The sequence below is a fragment of the Megalobrama amblycephala genome, linkage group LG23 (genome assembly GCF_018812025.1).
Source record: "Megalobrama amblycephala isolate DHTTF-2021 linkage group LG23, ASM1881202v1, whole genome shotgun sequence".
Classification (NCBI taxonomy): domain Eukaryota; kingdom Metazoa; phylum Chordata; class Actinopteri; order Cypriniformes; family Xenocyprididae; genus Megalobrama; species Megalobrama amblycephala.
In genome coordinates, this window is record NC_063066.1 from 17,563,757 (window position 1) to 17,584,531 (window position 20,775).

Sequence of the window (20,775 nt, forward strand, 5' to 3'; positions counted from 1 at the left end):
ACTTTGTTTATGCACTGTATAACTGCACTTATAGTCGAGAGCTCGGGAGGGCAGGGAGCGAGAGATTTAAAGGGGCCACAGCCTGAATCGGTGCATAGTTAATGATGCCCCAAAATAGGCAGTTAAAAAATTAATTTAAAAAAATCTATGGGGTATTTTGAGCTGAAACTTCACAGACACATTCAGGGAACACCTTAGACTTATATTACATCTTTTGAAAAGACGTTCTACGGCACCTTTAAATCCAAACAGTGATTTTTTTTTTTTTTGGCCTGGCATTGTATAACATGCATACTATACATACAGGCAGATGATCAACTTTGTGGAACAAAAACTCAAAAAGAAAAATTAACAAAAATTTTGTGATCAGTCATAAAACAATCACAAATAGACAGTCCCTGGTGAGCAGTGAGAACATTCTGCAAAAATATCACAGAAGAAAATAAGTCAGACGGGTTTGGAACAGCATGAAGATTGATAATTGACTTTCTTTTTTGAGTAAAAAATTCCTTTAAAGCACATTTTCTCTGGCCCTACAGGAGCAGCAGCAGTACTGTGCCTCACTGCAAGAGAACAAAGCTCTTCTGGATGAGCAGCTGGCTGACGCTCGGGCGCGCTGCACTGCTCTGCGGGAACTGGAGAAGGAAAATCTTCTTCTCAGGCAGAAGCTTGCGGATATGGAGAGTGTATGAATGACTTTTTGAACTTATAGGGTCTTATTGCCATGTTTCCCTTGTGTGGAACTCATTTTGATTGATTATGTTGAGTTAGAAGAAAACTTCTAAACTTACTTTAAAATGTATGAAGTTAAATGAAAGAAATGCATTCTTCTAAAATGTATGATGTATATTCATAACGCTACATGGGTATAAAATTGCATTTGTGTAGGAGCGGGATGTTGAGAGACAGAGGGTAGACGAGCTGTTGGAGATGAATATGAGTCTGCAGGTGGATCTCAAGCGCCAGGTTCATTCTGTGGGTGTCAGTCAAAGAGAGACTCATCATCAATTCCTCCAATCAGAGCTAGAGTCTGACGAGGATGTTCAAGAAATAATGCCTGAGATTGGTAGGTTTAATTATGTATGGTTTGATATTTGATATTATGACTCAACTACCATAGCTAGACGATTGATTTCTTGACTTCATGTGTATGTATATCAATCATGTTTATGCAAATCAAGCTGTCATGGTTAGATACAGACATTTATGAATACATTTACATCCCATCCTATCACTCCCACTCAATGTTAAAGGGATAGTTCACCCAAAAATCTAAATTGTCATAATTTACTCACCTTTATGTCATTCCAAACCTGTATGTTGTTCTTTCTTCTGTAAAGCATAAAAGGAAAAGATTAGCATTGTTCTGGATGCTCTTTTCTATACAATGAAAAAGAATGGGAACAGACAGAGCCAAAAATTATAACAAATAACACTTTCATGTTCCTTTTTATCTTTTTTGAAGCTTGACAGTGTTCATCCATTTCCATTGTGTAGAAAAGAAAAGAGTAAACATCCTGCCTTGCTTCTCATGAGTTGATGATAGAAATGTCATTTTTGAGTTGAGGGATAGTTCACCCAAAAATGAAAATTCTGTCATTAATTACTCATCCTCATGTCATTTCCACACCTGTAAGACCTTCGTTCATCTTTGGAACACAAATTAAAGGGATAGTTCACCCAAAAATGAAAATTTGATGTTTATCTGCTTACTCCCAGAGCATCCAAGATGTAGGTGACTTTGTTTCTTCAGTAGAACACAAATGATGATTTTTAACTCAAACCGTTGCCGTCTGTCAGTCAAATAATGGGAGTGAATGGGAACTCGAACAATAAGAGTCGAAAAAACTTTCTTAGACAAATCCAAATTAAACCCTGCGGCTCATGACGACACATTGATGTCCTAAGACACGAAATGATGGGTTTGTGCGATAAACCGAACAGTATTTATATAATTTTTTACCTCTAATACGCCACTATGTCCAACTGCGTTCAGCACACGCTTAGTGAGGTCTGAACGTGCTCTGACAACGACAGATAAACATCAAATTTTCATTTTTGGGTGAACTATCTCTTTAAGGTATTTTTGATAAAAATCCGATGGCTCAGTGAGGCCTGCATTGCCAACAAGATAATTAACACTTTCAGATGCCCACAAAGCTAAAGACATATTTAAAACAGTTCACGTGACAGTAGTTCAAACTTAATGTTATAAAGCGACAACAATAGTTTTTGTGTGCTAAAAAACAAAATAACGACTTTATTCAACAATATCTAGTGATGGGCGATTTAAAAAAAAAACTGCTTCATGAAGCTTCGAAGTTTTACAAATCTTTTGTTTCGAATCAGTGGTTCAATAGCAAAGTCATGCCCCCCAGTGGTGAACCCTTGAAATTTCGAAACACTTATGACATAACAAAGCCTCATTTACTGAAATCACGTGACTTTCATGCTCCGAACCACTGATTCGAAACAAAAGGTTCGTAAAGCTTCGAAGCTTCATGAAGCAGTGTTTTGAAACCGCCCATCACTAGATATTGTTGAATAAAGTTGCTATTTTGTTTTTTTTGGCACACAAAAAGTATTCTCGTCACTTCATAACATTAAGGTTGAACCACTGTAGTCACGTGAACTGTTTTATATATGTCTTTAGTAGCTTTCTGGTCATCTGAAAATGTTAATTATCTTGCTGGCAATGGAGGCCACACTGAGCTATCGAATTTTATCAAAACTACCTTAATTTGTGTTCCGAAGATGAACGAAGGTCTTACGTTACCAAGTTTTGGTTACCTGGACCTCCAGTGGAGGGACTGAAAAAAAATTGTGTTTTCAAAGATTAACCAAAGTCTTATTGGTTTGGAACAACGTGAGGGTGAGTAAATGTTTAAAGAATTTTAAAGCTCAATTTAAAAATGTGTCTACATGTGTGTCTCTCTTACTGTCATTTAGATCTGAAGCCTTTAAGTGAGGAGGTAAACGAGGCTTCCTCACTGAGGCTTCTGGGAGCTGAAAATGAGAACGCTGAACTAAGGAGACGACTAGAGCACCTGCAGGCTGAACAAGAGGTCAGTGGATGTTTAGCCAGTTTTATCCTCAGGTAACAAACTGATTCGTGTCATTTCTCAGGTTTCCCATCTCTCATATGTAGGCTCAGCAGGCCAGCTCCCCTGAGATGACTGAAGAGCTCCAGAGACGCATGGACCAACTCTCACAAAAGCTTCAAAACACCCTAAAGGAGGTGAGGCACTTTAGATGGATTTAAAGACATTTATTCCAAGCGTTTTGTCTACTGTCATTTTGTCCTCATCTCAACTCTATGAATCAGGCCCTATCATTTCTCTTTCAACTGTTAGCTGGAGTGTCTAAAGAATGAAAATAGCAGCTTGAAGATAAATCTCGAAGAGCTGAGGACAAAACAGAAACGGAAAGACCTAGAGGAAGAGAGAACAGCCTCGGAGGGAAAAGAAGGGAAAAAGCCAATAATCCCAAGAGGGGAATGCGAGGGAAATGACACAAGAAGAGAGAAACATGATGGAAAAGAAGGCGTAATAAAAGCCCAGAGAGAAGATGGAGAGGGGGTAGAGGGGGGCGACATAATCCTCAGCGAGAAAAAAAAGAAGGTTATAGATGAAATGAACAGCAAAGAGAGAGGAGAGGCTGAGGGTGAGAAAGAAATTGAAAGAAAGAAAGACATCACAGAAGAGACATCTCAGACGTACAGCACTGAAGCCCAGAAGACAGAAGAAGATAAATTCTCCCAGGACACCCTTGCCCTGCATAACCAGCTTCAGCAGGCCCTGGAACAGGCTGACAGACAGACCACTTTAGCCCAGGATTTGCACTCCAAACTGGCAGAGCAGACAAAGAAGGTCTTGGAGGCCGAACACAAGCTGGTTTTCCTGGAAGCTGAGAACCAGCGGTTGAAGAAGGCAGCAGAGAGCCTTATGGAGGCTAGGAAACAGATTGAGGTAATGAACCATCGAGTTATGACACAAAAAAACCCTAATTACTACATAACTGCACCAGTTAACAATCCACTCTTTCACAATCCACTCAGAGTGAGATAACGGTCCAGTCGATAAAGGCAATGATGACACACCAAGTATAAACTCAACTCCCTGCCACTAGCAATTAAGAAAGACATACGATATGGTTACTAGACCCTTGTAAAATAAAGACTATTTCTCACAATAATGACTTTTTCCACTTGTACTCATTGTATCATATGGCATAATGATCTGGGATTGTAATTCAAAAAGATGCCGGTTTGATTTCCTCAAGGACCGATCCATGAATCATCAGCATTGTGCCTTCAAGCACAGCACTTCGCTTTGATTTGCTTTGGATAAAATAACCACTTAATGTGTTTATTTGTCAGGTGCTACAGGGTGAATCTATGCAGCAGGAGGAGGAGCTGATGCGTCTGCGCAGTCAGGTGGAGTTCCAGAAGATGGAAGCTGCAGTGATTTCTCAATTAGAGGGAGAGAGAGTAGCCTTGGAGAGGGAGAGAGAGACTCTCAGAAGCACCATAGACTCACTCAGGGCTGCTGTACGCAAGGTGAGGCGGGTTATTTGTTCAGCCTTTTGCTGTACTACAAGATATGGATTACATGACTGGAGGAACATTGAGATTAATGGTGCCTACATTAAAATTATGCTATAACAATGAGTGGATATCAAGAAACACACTGGGCAGAGCATCAGCGTGGGTAACAGTAATGAGATGCCAATAGTTGTTGGTAATTGGTCTTTAAAGTGGTAGTTTACAAAAAAGAAAAAGAAAAGAAAGCTCTTTCATCATTTACTCACCCTAATGTTGTCCAAACCCACTTGCTTTCTTCTGTGGAATGCAAAGGAAGATACATAATTAAAGTGAATGAGAACCAAGGCCGTCAATCTTCAAAAAGGACAGAAAGCACCATAAAAGCAGTTTATATGAATATATTAGTCCATATGTGCTGCATTATATGGATTTGTGTGAAGAATAGACCAAAATATGTCACTCACAAATTTTAATCCTTTAATTCTCATTTGCATATTTAACGTCAGTAATGCCATTGGTTCTTACATGTCTTATGACTGAACGTGATATGCCAACTTTAAATATGCAGATTTTAAACTTCTGCACTGAAAGGGAAATTTTTTTATTGAAAGAACATTTTAATTACCATTTAAATCCATAGACAAAGCTATCATATAGCTTCAAAACGCATTTAATTTAGCATGCAAGTCATGTATATTACATTTGTCAGTATGATTTTTGTTTTGAAAGAAAATAATACTTGTATTCAGCAAGTATGGATTAAACTAATCAAAAGTGACAGTAAATACTTAAATTGTTACAAAAATTTAAATAAATGCTGTTTTTTTCTATTCATCAGTCCTGATTTTTTTAATCAGGGTTTTCACAAAAATATTAAGCAGCACAACTGTTTTCAATTCTGATAATAATAAAACATGTCTCTTGAGCACCAACCAGCATATTAGACTGATTTCTGAAGGATCATGTGACACTGAAGCTTTGCCATCACAGGACTAAATTACATTTTAAAATATGTGACCTGGACCACAAAACCAGTCATAAGGGTCAGTTTTTTGAAATTGAGATGTATACATCATCTGAAAGCTTTCCATTGATGTATGGTTTGTTAGGACAGGATATTTGGTCGAGATACAACTATTTGAAAAAATCTGGAATCTGAGGGTGACGGCTTTAAAGTTGTCCAAATGAATTTAGCAATGCATATCCTCTCACAAAAATACATTTTTGACATATTTATGATAGGAAATTTACAAAATATCTTCATGGAACATTATCTTTACTTAATATCCTAATGATTTTTGGCATAAAAGAAAAATCAATAATTTTGACCCATACAATGTATTGTTGGCTATTGCTACAAATATACCCGTGTGACTTACGACTGGTTTTGTGGTCCAGGGTCACATATATTGCAATGGTACAGTAGGGGTGTCACGAGATCTCGCGAGACTAAAATGTGACGAGATTTCTTGTCGAGGAAAAGTAGTCTCGTGATATTGCCATGACAGAGTGGTTAGGGTGATTAGGAAAGAATATCCCACCGCTACGTTTACATTACACCTCCACTTTCCTTTTGCTTTGTATTTAAATAAAAAACATTTAATTCAGTTGGATAACGGTCACCGCAGCTCCATATTTACAGAGTTACGCGCGATCGTGAAAGTGAAAGTAAACGGGAGCGCGCATTCAAACGCAATGTCAATACCCCGCATTTTGAAAGCGGCTCCCTGATGAATACAGATATCTCTCAATATGAAAGCTATTTTAGGTTGGGCTGTGTAGTTGTAACCATCTCTTAGCTCTTTGTCGAAGAAAAATTTGATCTTTTTTTCAATTTGAATATTGAGAGAGTGCGATTATGGTTGCACTTATTGTAAAGTGTTACCATAAAAATGAATAACAGTTTTCTCTTAATCTTAAGCACAAACAGTAAGGTTTCATTTGTTAACATTAGTTAATGCACTGTGAACTATCATGAACTAACAATGAATGATTATTTTTATTAACTAACATAAACAAAGATTAATAAATACTGTAGCATATATATTGCTACTCATTGTTAGTTGATGTTGGTTAATATATTAATGTTAATAAATGAGACCTTATTGTAAAGTGTTACCATTTTTATTTATACTGTTTTTAATTCTATGATCAGTTTGTGGAAAGGAGTTCAGTTAGGAGGTCAAAAGTTGTAGAAGCTCATAAATCATGTACAGTAATGTCTGAAGAGACTGAAATCATACAGAAGTCAGTTGAGTTTGTGGCAAAACCTTTTACAGTACTTGAGTATTGTTGTCTTTTACTGCATATAAAAATTCATACTCAGAAAGTAGAACTGAAATGACATTCATTACAAGATGATTAGTTAAAACATTTCAAATACACCTGCAGAATTTTTTTTCTAGTCATGTATTTCTCCATTGAGGATTTCTTAAAAATAGTGTGTAAAAATCTTGTCTCGTCTCGTGAACTCAATCTCGAGTCTCGTCTCGTCTCGTGAGCTACCTCTCTCGTCACACCCCTATGGTACAGGTATGATGCTTTTTTTATTGCCTTTTAAATGCTCAGTCTCCATTCACTTCCGTTGTGAAGAAAAGAGCAATGTAAAAATCTTCTTTTGTATTTCAGGCATAGACTGTAAAAAAATATGGACGTAGCGTCCGTGACGTCACCCATAGAGTTCTGAACAGCAGTTTTGAAGCGAAAATGAGGCCGTCTTAGCTGCGCGTCACCGCACGTCACTCCCGGATAACTGAAAATGGGCAAAGAGGCGGGGAGGTGGTTTTAGCTGATATGACTGGTTGCTGAAACCACGCCCGCCTAGCTCGACGTGACCATGTTAGCAGCAAAGGAGCTATCTATTTATCTTAGATACGATCTAAAATATTAATGAAGACAAGTTTTATCATCAGAACGTTCTAAAGGTTTACTGTCAATCTACGGTGTTTTTTAAGATATAGATCCTCCAACACCAGTAGTGTTGGTTGTGCAAATAACAACATGGAAAATCAAATGGGACTTCATACCTTTATAATGAAATAGAGATCGCGAGATGAATCCAATCCGTGGCACTTGGGTAAAATATGAGTGTCCATTGCAAAACAAAAAAACATGTCACATTTCTTCTGAATGATCTGCTCTCTGTCATCGTTCTTCAAGAAAGGATGCAATCTGAGCAGCGTTTATGTTGTAAAACTGTATATGATCGTATCTAACAAACAAATGAGCCTGTGTCCAAAGTATATTTTTTTTCAAAATAGTGCAGCAGTTTTAGTTATAATATCCAAGCAGTGCTGTCGGATTTTGATATCCTCCCGCCATTGTCATTGTAGTAAATCTCACAATCAAAACTTTCAGCCAATGCCACGATCCAACAACGTGTGTTCTGTGTCTCTTCCCCATGCATGCACATCTACACAGACACACATCAGTCTCGAATATTATGCAGCAAGCCATATTTTATAATTGTATAAAATAATCGAGCACAAATATGGCTGAGATGCCAAATTCAGCGGCAGCTGAGGTAACATGACGGCTCACAGACAGCAGCGCAATATACCTGTCACTCAAGTGACCACGCCCTTAATTATGCAGAACTTTAAGGCTTAATATAATTTAAAATATAATATTTATTTATAATTTATAATTATAATAATTATAATTTATATATATAATTTATAAATATAAAAAAATTCACCCCCCTCAGAGTTGTCATGAAGGGCAAAAATAGCAGTATAGACCAAAACCACAATTTGAACCAACTTGTAAACATGTTTTTTTCTGCTATAAACTTGGCCAATTTAACATGGGACTCTATGAGATTATGCTCTCTTTTGGAGCCTGTCCCTAGCGGCCAGTCGATGAATCGCAATTTAAGTTACTTCCGTATTGGCTTCACGAGAGAAAGGGGGAGGTTGCCGCTTGATTTCAGGGAACATTAACAGCATATAAGTTTATAGAGATATAAGCATACGTACATTATGACAGAACTTTAATTTTTGGGTTAACTATTCCATTAAATCTGAAGAAAAGATACAGTTGCAAGAAGAAGTATGCGAACCCCTTGAAGAATCTGTGAAAATGTTAATAATTTTAACAAAATAAGGGAGATGATACAAAATGCATGTTATTTTTTATTTAGTACTGTCCTGAGTAAGATATTTTACATAAAAGATGTATACATATAATCCACAAGACAAAAAAATAGCTGAATTTATTCAAATAACCCCATTCATAAGTATGTGAACCATTGATTCTCAATACTGTGTGTGGTTACCTGATGATCTACGACTGTTTTTATGTTTTGTGATGGTTGTTCATGAGTCTCTTGTTTGTTCTGAGCAGTTAAACTGAGCTCTGTTCTTCAGAAAAATTCAACAGGTCTTGCAGATTCTTCAGTTTTCCAGCATTTTTTGCATATTTGAACCCTTTCCAGCAGTGACTGAATGTTTTTGAGATCCATGTTTTCATACTGAGGACAACTGAGGGCCTCAAACACAACTTTTAAAAAAAGGTTCAAACATTCACTGATGCTCCAGAAGGAAACATGATGCATTAATAGTCGGGGGGTGAAAACATTTGGAATTTGAAGATCAAGGTAAATTGTATTTAGTTTGTCTTCCGGGAAACATGCAAGTATCTTCTGTTGCTTCCGAAGGGCAGTACTAAATAAAAAAAAAATGATATTCAAGCGAAATAAGAAAAATTTGGACCTCTTCACCCTGTTCAAAAGTTTTCACCCCCGACTCTTAATGCATCGTGTTTCCTTCTGAAGCATCAGTGAATGTTTGAACCTTTTTTAATAGCTGTGTTTGAGTCCCTCAATTGTCCTCAGTGTGAAAAGATGGATCTCAAAATCATTCAGTCACTGCTGTAAAGGGTTCAAATATGCAAAAGATGGTGGAAAACTGAAGAATCTGCAGGACCTGGAGAATTTTTCTAAATAACAGAGCTCAGTTTAACTGCTCAGGACAAACAAGAGACTCATAAACAACCATCACAAAACATAAAAACAGTCGTGGATCATCAGGTAACCACACACAGTATTAAGAATCAATGGTTCACATACTTATGAATGAGGCCATTTTAATAAATTCAGCTATTTTTTGTCTTATGGATTATATGTAAACATCTTTTATGTAAAATATCTTACTCAGGACAGTACTAAATAAAAAATAACATGCATTTTGTATGATCTCTCTTATTTTGTTAAAATTTTGCACATTTTCACAGATTCTGCAAGTGGCTCACATACTTTTTCTTGCAACTGTATGTTTGTTTTTTGACTGAGGGCACCAAACTCTTTTCTCACAGGGTGATCAGTTAGAGCTGACCAACCAAAACCTTAAGGCAGAGCTTGAAAGATTGGGCCGAACATTGGAGTCTGCCAGGCGGCATGAAGAAGAGCTACAAGCTGAACTACGAGAATCTGGCGTGGAGGCGGAGTCTCTGACTAGAGGGCGGGAAGAAGCTCTGCTTGAAGTCACGCGACTGGAGCAGGAGAAGGAGGCGTGTCAGGCAGAGCTGGACAGTCAACGGCGTGAGCTACGTCAGAGAGAAAGAGAGATGGCCAGACTTAGACAGCAGCTGGAAAGCACAACATCTGCCCTAGAGCATGGCAACCAACGAGCCTGCAGTCTAGAGGCACAAAACAGGTACAGACATGCAATAGGACCTTTGCCTGTTGCTCACACAAATCACATATAGCTTCATAAAACTTGGATCTACTGCACAAATTGTGTGGACTATGGCCTTTTGATGTTTTTTTTTTTTTTTTTTTTTTTGAGTATGAATACTTTTTCATTTTTGGGTGAACTATTCCTTTCACACTGAACCTTTGACAGAGTCCTTATATCTGATCTTATGAAACAAATAGCATGGCAAAAGAATATTATGTGTACCACTCACTACATCTGTCATCTGCCCACAGACGCATGTGTCAGGAGCTTTCTCAGCTCAAAGAGACATGTGCACAGTTCGAGGAGCTGCAGAAGGAGAATCTGCAACTCGGCACACTCAACGCTGAGAGCAAGACCCAAATTGACTCTCTAACAAAGGTCTGTGCAGTATTCAAAGTGTTTGCATGTGATATCTGAATGATAAAAGCAATTACTATAGCGCCTTGGTACACCATATTTCTGGAATTATGTTTGCCTGGAGGTCCCATTGAGCTGAGAAACTGCAAAATGGGCCAGTTTGAATATTTCCTTTCAACGAGGTAATTGTTTTCAAGCTGGTTTCTTATCTGAAAATCCTCAGTTGCAATTAGATTTCCCCTCCTTGGACAACTGTGCTGAAAATGCATCTTTGTGAGATTAATGAAAGCTGTTATTGCTCAGGTTTTCCTAAAGAGGCACTTGGTTGGTTCTGGATAAAGCTGGCTAGATACTGCACTTGTCTAACTTTAATATCCCTCTCACAACCAGGATCTGGCTAATGAGAGCGCCCAGTCTCGAGAGTTATCCAATCAGGTCACAGAGCTGAACCGAACACTTGAAGAGCTGCAGACCAAGCTTGAAATGGCAGCTACACAACAGCAACGGCCTGCTCCAGAGGTTGCTTTTTCACCTCCTGACTCGCACGCACAGAGGATCGAGGGTTGTGAATCAAACAGACAGTCTCCACCGCTGGCAGGAGGCCCCCAGGAGGCCACTGTCAGTATTGTAGATAAGGATAACCACAACCAGAACTCAGGGCCCACAGACTCTATCTATGCAGCACAAGACACTGAAATCTCAGGGAACAAACAACCGCACACAACGGCAGAGACTGGCATTGGAAGCCAGGAGGCGTTGAGTCAGAGACTGATAAATACGGAGAGGGAGGTGAGATAAAATGCCAAATGCCCATTGAAATGTAATCACGTTTTGGGCCCCTCAGGGCCATTTCACGTATGTCTTTATTTAAACGTCATTAACATCGTCCAGGGATTCTGATTACAATTTAAATGAACAGATAATAACTTGCCCGCTCTGTATGCTGAATTCTGTGCCTCTGGTTGTATCCCAGAATGCAGTGCTGCAGCGAGAGCGGGAGGTGTTGCTCTCTCAGCTGACTCAGTCTCAGTCAGCTTGTGCTCAGCTCAGAGAGCAGTTGGACATCCTGCAGCGCCACTCCATCTCGCTGCAAGAGAACTGTGCTAAATTACAGGCCCTCAACACCAAACTACAGGTGAGTGCTTGATTGAGTGTGGGTTGCTGGTTTCAAAATGGACCCTTGATGCTGAAACACAGGCCGAGGGTATTTTAGTACCTGACATTTGTTTAAATCCATATTAGTTTTATAGTGGGCGGACACTCAAGGGTTTCAATCATACCATTGAAGGATCATAAATGTACATCACTTTAAATTATAGAGGCTTTTCATAAATGTGTTATTTTCACCCGAATGACTGCACTCTCATTATATCTGCTTTATTTTACTCACTTTCTCTCCTCAGGTGGAACAGGCGTCTCTGAGTTCCGAACATGCGTCTGCGTTGGCACGTTGCCGTGAGGGTGAACTGCGATATGCAGGTCTGGAGACTGAATCGAGGGTGTGGCTCAAGGAGAAGGAGGAGTCAGTGATGCGCCTGGAGGCTGTAAGGCGGGATCATGAGAGATTGACAGCTCTGCAACAAAGACAGGAGGCGGAGTTAGAAGAGTTGTTGGTCAAACATAGTCAACTGAAAAGCAGCAGTCGCAGTCTAGAAGCTCAATATAAAGACACTGAGGCCAGGTACAGTACCTCAGACATTTAATTAATTAATAATAAATGAATAATCATTTATTTATTTAAAAATAAAGGAATTTATAATAATGTATTTAATAATAAAAATAAGAATGATTTTTAGCTTATTCACATTAGAGGCCTATAAGGAAAAATTACATTTTTTTTATACATTTATCTAATTATATATTATATAATAATTTATTATAATTTACTATTATATAATAATTTATTTATAACAAAAATAATAATTTAAGATTATTCACATAATCTTTTCATATCTTGTCTAAAGTTCATCTGTGGAAATCGAAATATGAATACACATGGCAGCAAACCAATAAATACAACATACAACTTCAAAATTGAGTGAAATAAGTGAAAAAGTGTAGATTCCACACAAACACACATAATAAATATATTTATATATATATATATACACAGTTAAACCTAAATTTATTCAGACACCATGAACATTTCATTCATTATTACAGTTTATTCACTATAGTTTAAAAAATGGCAATAAAATATGACAAGATCTCAGAGTTAAACCGTGTCAGAAAAAATTATCTTAATTATGTCAGATAACACTTAAGCAAAACATGGTCAGGTCAAAGTGTCTGAATAATTTTTGGTCCCAAATGTTTTATCATTTTTACTGGTAGTCCACTGTATGAAGAATTTTTGGGTATAATATGTCACAGTTTACTTTATTTTGCTATCCTCACTTACATAAATTAACTATAGTGTCCCGCACCCACTAGTAAACAAATATCAAAAATGTCTGAATAATTTTTAAATTTTTGGTTTGACAGTGTGTGTGTATATATATATATATATATATATATATATATATATATATATATATATATATATAATAAATAGCATATTAATTTAAACAATAATTATTATAGTATTGGTTTACTGTAATTGTTCCACTTGCATTTAACATCAAATTAAACTGGAACATGAATTTACAACAGGTAAAATATTAAATTCATAATTTTTTTTTTTTCCAAATTACCTTTCATTTAAAGCTTGTAAAATGTTCTAAAATACTGTACTGTCTAGATATAAGGAGCTCTTGGAGCAAAAAGCACAGTTGGAGGAGGCAGAGGAATCGATACGCATGGAGAGACAGAAAATGGAGAAAGTGACACAAGGGCAGGTGGAGAGTGAGAAGGAGCTGGAGAGACTGAAAATGGACAATGAAAGGTGAGAGGAAGTCATAATTGCAGTGACCACAACACTGGGTTGGAGTTACAGTTGAGCACATTCATGGGAAAGACAGAGGAAGTGATGCTACCTCCTCCCACCACAAACTGCATTTCTCTCAGTGTGGTGACACCCCACCAAAGTTTCGCCACTGCATGAGTCATTTCAAAGCTCAGTTTCCAACAGTTGTTGCCATGGTTTTACAGCCTATGATAAATATTTGTAAAGCTTGTTGCTTTAGTGAACAATTTTTTTTTTTTAACATAACCCAGGAGGAGGCAGTTTGCTGTTATTAAGTAAACTGTGTTTAGATTGGTGCACTTTGATTATTTGTCTAGATGAATGGGAAGATGGCTAGACAGACTACTTTAAATCATTTTGACTACATAATATGGAATATATGTAATAAATGTAATTTCAATGGCAAACATTATTTTCTTTAAGCCTTCTTTAAGTCTTTTGGTAAAATAAGACCTTGACATTCATGAGATTCACCTGTTGAATGTATGTATTAACTGTAGATATCAGAGCCTGCAGAAGGAGTGGGTTCAGGTACAGTCTGAGCTGTTGGCTCAAAGTTCAGTTCTGCGGGCAGATTTGAGTGCGGCTCAGCTTGAACGAACCAGACTGGAGGGACAAATCAACACTCTTAAAGAGCAGAACCAACAACTGGATCTCAATAATGTCCGTCTCAGCAGCCAGAACCAGGTCTGAGCACAATGCACATTATGACAATTCTCAGTGTTTTTATATATATATATATATATATATATATATATATATATATATATATATACACAGTACCAGTCAAAAGTTTGGAAACATTACAATTTTTTAATGTTTTTGAAAGAAGCCTCTTATGCTCACCAAGACTGCATTTATTTGATCAAAATAAAATATTATTACAATTACAAAAAAGAGCTGTTTTTCTATTTGAATATTCTAAAATGCAGTTTAGTCCTGTAATGGCAAAGCTGAATTTTCAGCATTACTCCAGTCTTCAGTGTCACATGATCCTTCAGAAATTATTCTAATATGCTGATTTGGTGCCCAAGAAACATTTCTTCTTATTATTATCAATGTTAAAAACAGTTGTGCTGCTTAACAATTTTGTGGAAATGTTGATACTTTTTTTTTCAGTTTTTTTTTTTTTTTTTTTTTGATGAATAGAAAGTTCAATAAACAGCATTTATTTGGATTTATTAAATGTATTTATTAAATGTAATAAAGCATGTATTAAATAGAAATAATTTGAAACATTATAAATGTCTTTACTGTTGCTTTTGATCAATTTAATGCATCATTGATGAATAAAAGTATTACTTTCTCTATCATTAGTTTCCACAAAAATGTTAAAAGCAGCAAAGACTGTTTTCAACATTGATTGATAACTTAAAAAAACAACAACAATACTTTTATTTTGCAAGGACACATTAAATTGTCAGAAAAAAAAACATTTATAATGTATAATGTCTAGAAAAGATTTACAGTCAAACCAAAAATTATTCCGACACTAGATATAATTTTTTTTACTTTGACCTAACCATGTTTTGCTTAAGTGTTATCTGACATAAATAAGATTATTTTTTCTAACACAGTTTAACTCTGAGATCTTGTCATATTTTATTACCATTTTTTTTAAAACTATAGTGAATAAACTGTATTAATGAATGAAATGTTCAAGGTGTCTGAGTAAATTTTGGTTTGATTGTGTATATATATATATATGTTTATGTTGTATCATTCATTTTGTCATAATACTGTTTTACATTTTAAATGTAATTTTTAGAACTCCAGAACTTTATTTTAATATTATTTGCAGGTTTACATTTTGTGTTCTCAGACTTTTGGATGCATATTTCATCGTATTGAAAATCTGATATTAATCACATTAACTACAAAACAAACAAACAAACAAACAAAGAAAAAACCTTTAACAAAAACGTTAAATAATAATAATTTTCTTTTTTTTTTTATATACTTTATTGTCCTAATATTTATATGTGTGTTATAGCTCCTTACCCAGTTGAAGGCAAACATGGAGGAGGAAAACCGACATCTAGTTGAGCAGAACCAGAATCTGGCTAAAGAAAACAAAGCCCTAATGGAGAGCAGCCTGGAGAGCCGAGACCAGCACCACAACCAGCAGAGAGAGTACCTGTACGAACACACACACACACAAAACATTTTGCAGCTCACTTTAGTCCACTACTTCCACATGCACCATGTTGAAGGTCCAGCAGTGGACCACCTGCATCAGTAAATAACTCATGTTTTTCTCTTCCAACTGTCCATCTCTCTCCAAATCAGTGACAAGCTCAATGAGCTGCGCAGGGAGAAGCAGAAGCTGGTGGAGAAGATAATGGATCAATATCGTGTTTTGGAGCCAGGTCTGCCCGGCATGACTCCACCCAAACAACCAAAGTTAGTCAGGCTTTAACATCTGCCTCTAGCAGACCTTTTCACCACAGACTCATTGCCTTACTCACTGTACGCTCTCTTTCACTCTTGTGGCTTCAGGAAGTCAAACTGGATAGCAGACCGCATGAAGAAGCTGATAAAACCTAAAGGTGGAAGCAAAGAAGGCCGTGCTCAGTTTGTTGCTGCTGGCAGTATAGAGAACCTTGCGGATACTGTAGACGGTGCGCCCATCTCTCCAGCCCCAGTGCCTGGTGAGACTGCAGAGCTGTATGACCAGTGTAATAACATTAGATATATTGTACAGAGCGTAAGAGAGTGCCAATAAGTTAAGACTGGAGGGTCCCCTGGACTCTGTAAAACACAAAAAAGGTCCCCAAAAGCCCATAACAATGAATGATGCTGTTACCCTACCACATTATGCTATTCCCTTGGATCACAACCAGACATAGTAATTCTGTGTTTATGTGAAGGAGCAATGGAATGAAATTTGCAGATCAAATTAATATTGCACAGAGTGTATACAGCATTTAGATTCATGGTAATATAAATACTAAATAGCTTAACGGTACTTATGTATTATATTTTATATGCATATATGATAGATCAACATCAAGATTTTGAACAAACAAGGGGAATTGGAATTTTTAAAATACTTTAAATTAGCCTCTATTTTAATCAGTTTTTCTTTATGCAATTCTCATAAAGAGTCATGTGTTTTGACAAATATTCTCATTACAGTACTGTATCTGGATGCAATGTATTTTTTAATTAATCATGTTTATTTTCATTGATGTTTCTGATTAGATTCTGATTGCATTTTTAAATCACCATATTTTATCAACAAAAATGAAAGATAGCACAACTAATATTTATAATAATATAAAAATATTAAATTATTATTTTTTTTACATTTATATATATTTTACATTCTTTTTTTGCATTAGAATAATGTGAATTTGGGGAAATAATATGCTTAAAGGATTAGTTCACTTTCAAATTAAAATTACCACAAGCTTTACTCACTCTCAAGCCATTCTAGGTGTATATGACTTTCTTTTTTTCTGATGAACACACTCAGAGATATTTAAATAAATATCCTGACGTATCCGAGCTTTATAATGGCAGTGAACAGGGGTCACGAGTGTGAGCTGAAGAAATTGCTTCCATTCACATCCATCCATGATAAACATGTACTCCACACAGCTCCGGGGGGTTAATAAAGTCCCTCTGAAGTGAAGTGATGCGTTTGTGTAAAATAAATATCCATATTTAACAAGTTATGAAGTAAAATTATCTAGCTTCCACTAGACTGCCTTCCATATTCAACGTACGAAGAAAGTGCAAAACTCTTGCAGTTCAAAAAGCTTATGATACATCCTACGCCTTCAGTATTCAACTTACGTAAAAAGTGTAACTGACGCGAGGCCAGTTTACACTTGCTTCGTAACTTGAAGGCGGTCTAGCGGAAACTAGATATTTAACTTCATAACACAAAAGCATCGCTTCGCTTCAGAAGGCCTTTATTAACCCCCGGAGCTGTGTGGAGTACACATTTATGATGGATGGATGTAGATGGAAGCACTTTCTTCAGCTCATACTCGTGACCCCTGTTCAATGCCATTATAAAGCTTGGATGCGTCAGGATATTTATTAAAATATCTCTGATTGTGTTCATCATAAAGAAGAAAGTCATATACACCTAGGATGGCTTGAGGGTGAGTAAAGCTTGGGCTAATTTTCATTTGAAAGTGAACTAATCCTTTAATCATTTTAAAAATTATGTTGCCGTGCAAAAAAACTTAATTGTCAGTTTTGTGAAATTCATCCATAAGAGCAAGAGAGTACAAATATCTCATTTTCTTTTGCAAAATAACACTTTTCAATATTTCTCCCCACAGTTCATGAGCATGATACCATCAGTGCTCCGGTCTCCCCAAGTCTACTAAGGAGAATTTCATCTCAGGCTGAAGAAGAGCAACCCAAGGCTAATCTGAGGTCCGGTCGGCGCAAGCTAGGCTCCCGGCACGGCTGGGCTCTCGGCAGGGGCAGAGGAGGAGTTTCCCAGTCTTTCAGTCCAGGAGATCAGCGCGCACAACCTCGTATGCGCCTACGCTCTTCCCAAACAGGCGCCACGGCCCTCTGGGAATATGACAGCAGTCCTACACCCAGCCAGGACAGCCCAAGTGAGGAGGGGAGAGGTGAGTAAAGATAGAGTGAAGATATAAACTATTTGCTGAAGGTTGTAAAACAACATGTATTTGTATTTATTTTGTGTTGAGAATAATTATGTGTATGTGTTTTAGTTGATAGTGAGGAGAACATCTCACCTGCACACTCAGATGTCAGCCGAGTATCATCTGGAACTGAAGGTCAGTCTACAGCTGTGCTTTTCATTTTCAAGTGGTGGGTCACAACTAGGGCTGCACGATATATCGAAATCATCGAAATATCGCAAATGTACATATCGCGATATGCATATCGCAACGGCATGCGATATATGAATGATTTTAATAGGTTACTACAAGTTTTAGGTCAATGCATAGGCTATAGCAGTTAATAGACTGGGCATGTAACTGTTACGTGACGTTAAAAATAATTATTAACTCCTTGCGGTGTCGCACTGTCTGCTGTCTGTCTGACACACACCCGAAGCGCGCACACAAGCTGCCTCTCTGACAGCGCGCAATCCCTTCGGTTCTCTTTCTCGCCTTGTTGCACTCAGACAGTCAAATACACACACTGTTATGTCAAAATGTCTGTCTTTGTGAGTATTTATGTAGACACAGTTGGTATGTCTTAAGTAAGTTGGGAAAGGAATCGGATGCGTTTCAGTAGGATCTGTGGCCGTGCATTGGGTCTTAAAGGGACAGTAGCCTAATTCAGTAAACCTGCTGCTGTCTGTCAAAAAACAAAAGAAAACGAGAAATTCACCTCACTGCTCTTGAATGAATTTTGTAGCTTTATTATGAATCAATGTATATTTAATTCATGTGAAGACTATGCAGTGTTTTAGATTTACATTTGATCATTCAGCTTCTGTATTGTTTCTTACTTGAATGCTATTTCAAGTAAGAATTTGTCCTATTGTATTTGCCCTATTGTTTGTAGTTCTTATTTTTTAATAACAAAGATAAATTAACAAAAATACCTAATTGTCCTCCCCTAGTTTCAGGTGTATTTGTTTACCTGGATGTTCTTGATGTTGAGATTTAGGTTGATATAATTATACTTTGCACCTTGACATAGTTTTATTTTTTTACCTGAATTAGATTTAATTAGATCAGAAGAATATCTATTACCTGTTTATTTTAGTATGATCATTACATATATAAATTATATATTTAAAAAAAAAAAAAAAATTCTCTAGGGAAATGTTATATCGCAAGAAATATCATTACCCAGTATCGTGCAGCCCTAGTCACAACTGAAAAAAAATTCTATGCAAATAATAGTGAGAATTTAAAATAAATAAAAAATACTTAAATCAATTAATTGTCTATAGTATAGCAAGATTAATAGGCTTATCTTTTAAAACAGAGGACAAAACATTTGTCTTTAGTTTTTGACGTTTTATGAAACTTAATTAATCTGTCAGCTGGTAGAAGCTTGACAAATTATGTGGATGCTGACAGTGACATGATCTCATGATCAAAACTATACAAGATTAAAAAAAAAAAAAACCAATCCAAACATTAAATATGGGATTGTCTCTCAAAACTATAGTCAATATACAAATAAGCAGTTTATTCTTTTCTATTCAGCCTATGCCATATTAATATATTTGAACTAATATTGCCAATGAATATATACATTTAACATATAAAAAAAAATATACATGTCAGTTTGAGATTTATTTTATTTGCTTTAAATTAGGTACTGTGAATAGCCACTTAATAATCAGAAAAACAAGAAATGCCTTATTTATTATATGCCTTGATTTCTTTTAATAATGTCCAAAATCATTAACAAAATCTTTTCTTTCTCTCCTGTAGATTTCCACTCCAGTTTTGACAAGCCACAGGACTTAGACAACAAACAAGCTTAAAGCAGTCAGAATTTGTTAATACTCATTTAAATACTATCATCTATTGGTTTGGAAACAAAACCGTAAAGCATATAGTAAACACTTACTATATGTAATGGTTAAACAGCACAGTGGCAAAACAAATAAATGAATTTAAAACGCATATGTATGATACAGCCATATTTAATACATTCTATATATTTATAGGCATGCAACTGCCATGAGTTCACTGAAATATTTATTATACTAAAATATATAGTGGATGAGGTTGCGGTTAATATACCTCACCGCTATGTGGCACTATAACGCCCAGTGGTTGGTGTGCTCTTGCCTTTGTATCTGTATAATTATGAGAGTGTCCTATACAAACTGATGCTAACAAGATATTTATGAGAGCAAATTAATTCATGCTGTCTCGTTGGAAAGAAGCTGACACTCTGTATACTTTGACATTTAGGAAGGAGGCAGAAGATGATGGGGGTCTTAAAACAACGTGGGTGCGAGCAAAGATTTTTTTTTTTTGACAATCCTTGGCTAGGGTGAATCATAACTCAAAAACGACAAATGGAACGCTAATACAATTCATGAATTATGCAGTTGTCATGGCAACATTAATCAAAATGCGTCAGTCCGCAGACCTTTTTGTCGATGAATTGATGATATACTGAGCACAACGACACACACAGTTCAGAGACTGTCATCTAGTAGACCACATTTTTTGCAGTGTCTTAAAGATGCTGCATTCAGAACGTTTAGACCAAGCACTTTAAATCAAAGTATTGTCATTAATATGCCAAAAAAACAACAAAATATTTTCAGCCTTGCAATGGCAAACAAAGAAAATTAATTTTTGAAGTTGTCAGATTTC

The 20,775-nt window shown here is 36.5% G+C and overlaps 1 protein-coding gene across 1 annotated transcript in view; it reads left to right on the forward strand.

Moving 5' to 3' along the window:
• The window catches only part of ccdc88b (coiled-coil domain containing 88B), a 27,937-nt gene extending 7,867 nt beyond the window's left edge, over positions 1-20,070 (forward strand). The window contains exons 11-29 of the mRNA XM_048176400.1: positions 540-686; positions 889-1,066; positions 2,950-3,065; positions 3,149-3,238; positions 3,354-3,968; positions 4,379-4,558; positions 9,857-10,197; positions 10,473-10,599; positions 10,969-11,367; positions 11,552-11,713; positions 11,982-12,259; positions 13,319-13,462; positions 13,984-14,170; positions 15,477-15,622; positions 15,773-15,886; positions 15,983-16,134; positions 17,782-18,081; positions 18,187-18,252; positions 19,876-20,070. Coding sequence (XP_048032357.1) covers positions 540-686; positions 889-1,066; positions 2,950-3,065; positions 3,149-3,238; positions 3,354-3,968; positions 4,379-4,558; positions 9,857-10,197; positions 10,473-10,599; positions 10,969-11,367; positions 11,552-11,713; positions 11,982-12,259; positions 13,319-13,462; positions 13,984-14,170; positions 15,477-15,622; positions 15,773-15,886; positions 15,983-16,134; positions 17,782-18,081; positions 18,187-18,252; positions 19,876-19,928 — 3,795 coding nt within the window. The 3' untranslated portion in view covers positions 19,929-20,070. The remainder of the gene's footprint in view (positions 1-539; positions 687-888; positions 1,067-2,949; positions 3,066-3,148; positions 3,239-3,353; positions 3,969-4,378; positions 4,559-9,856; positions 10,198-10,472; positions 10,600-10,968; positions 11,368-11,551; positions 11,714-11,981; positions 12,260-13,318; positions 13,463-13,983; positions 14,171-15,476; positions 15,623-15,772; positions 15,887-15,982; positions 16,135-17,781; positions 18,082-18,186; positions 18,253-19,875) is intronic.
• Positions 20,071-20,775: the final 705 nt, after the last annotated feature.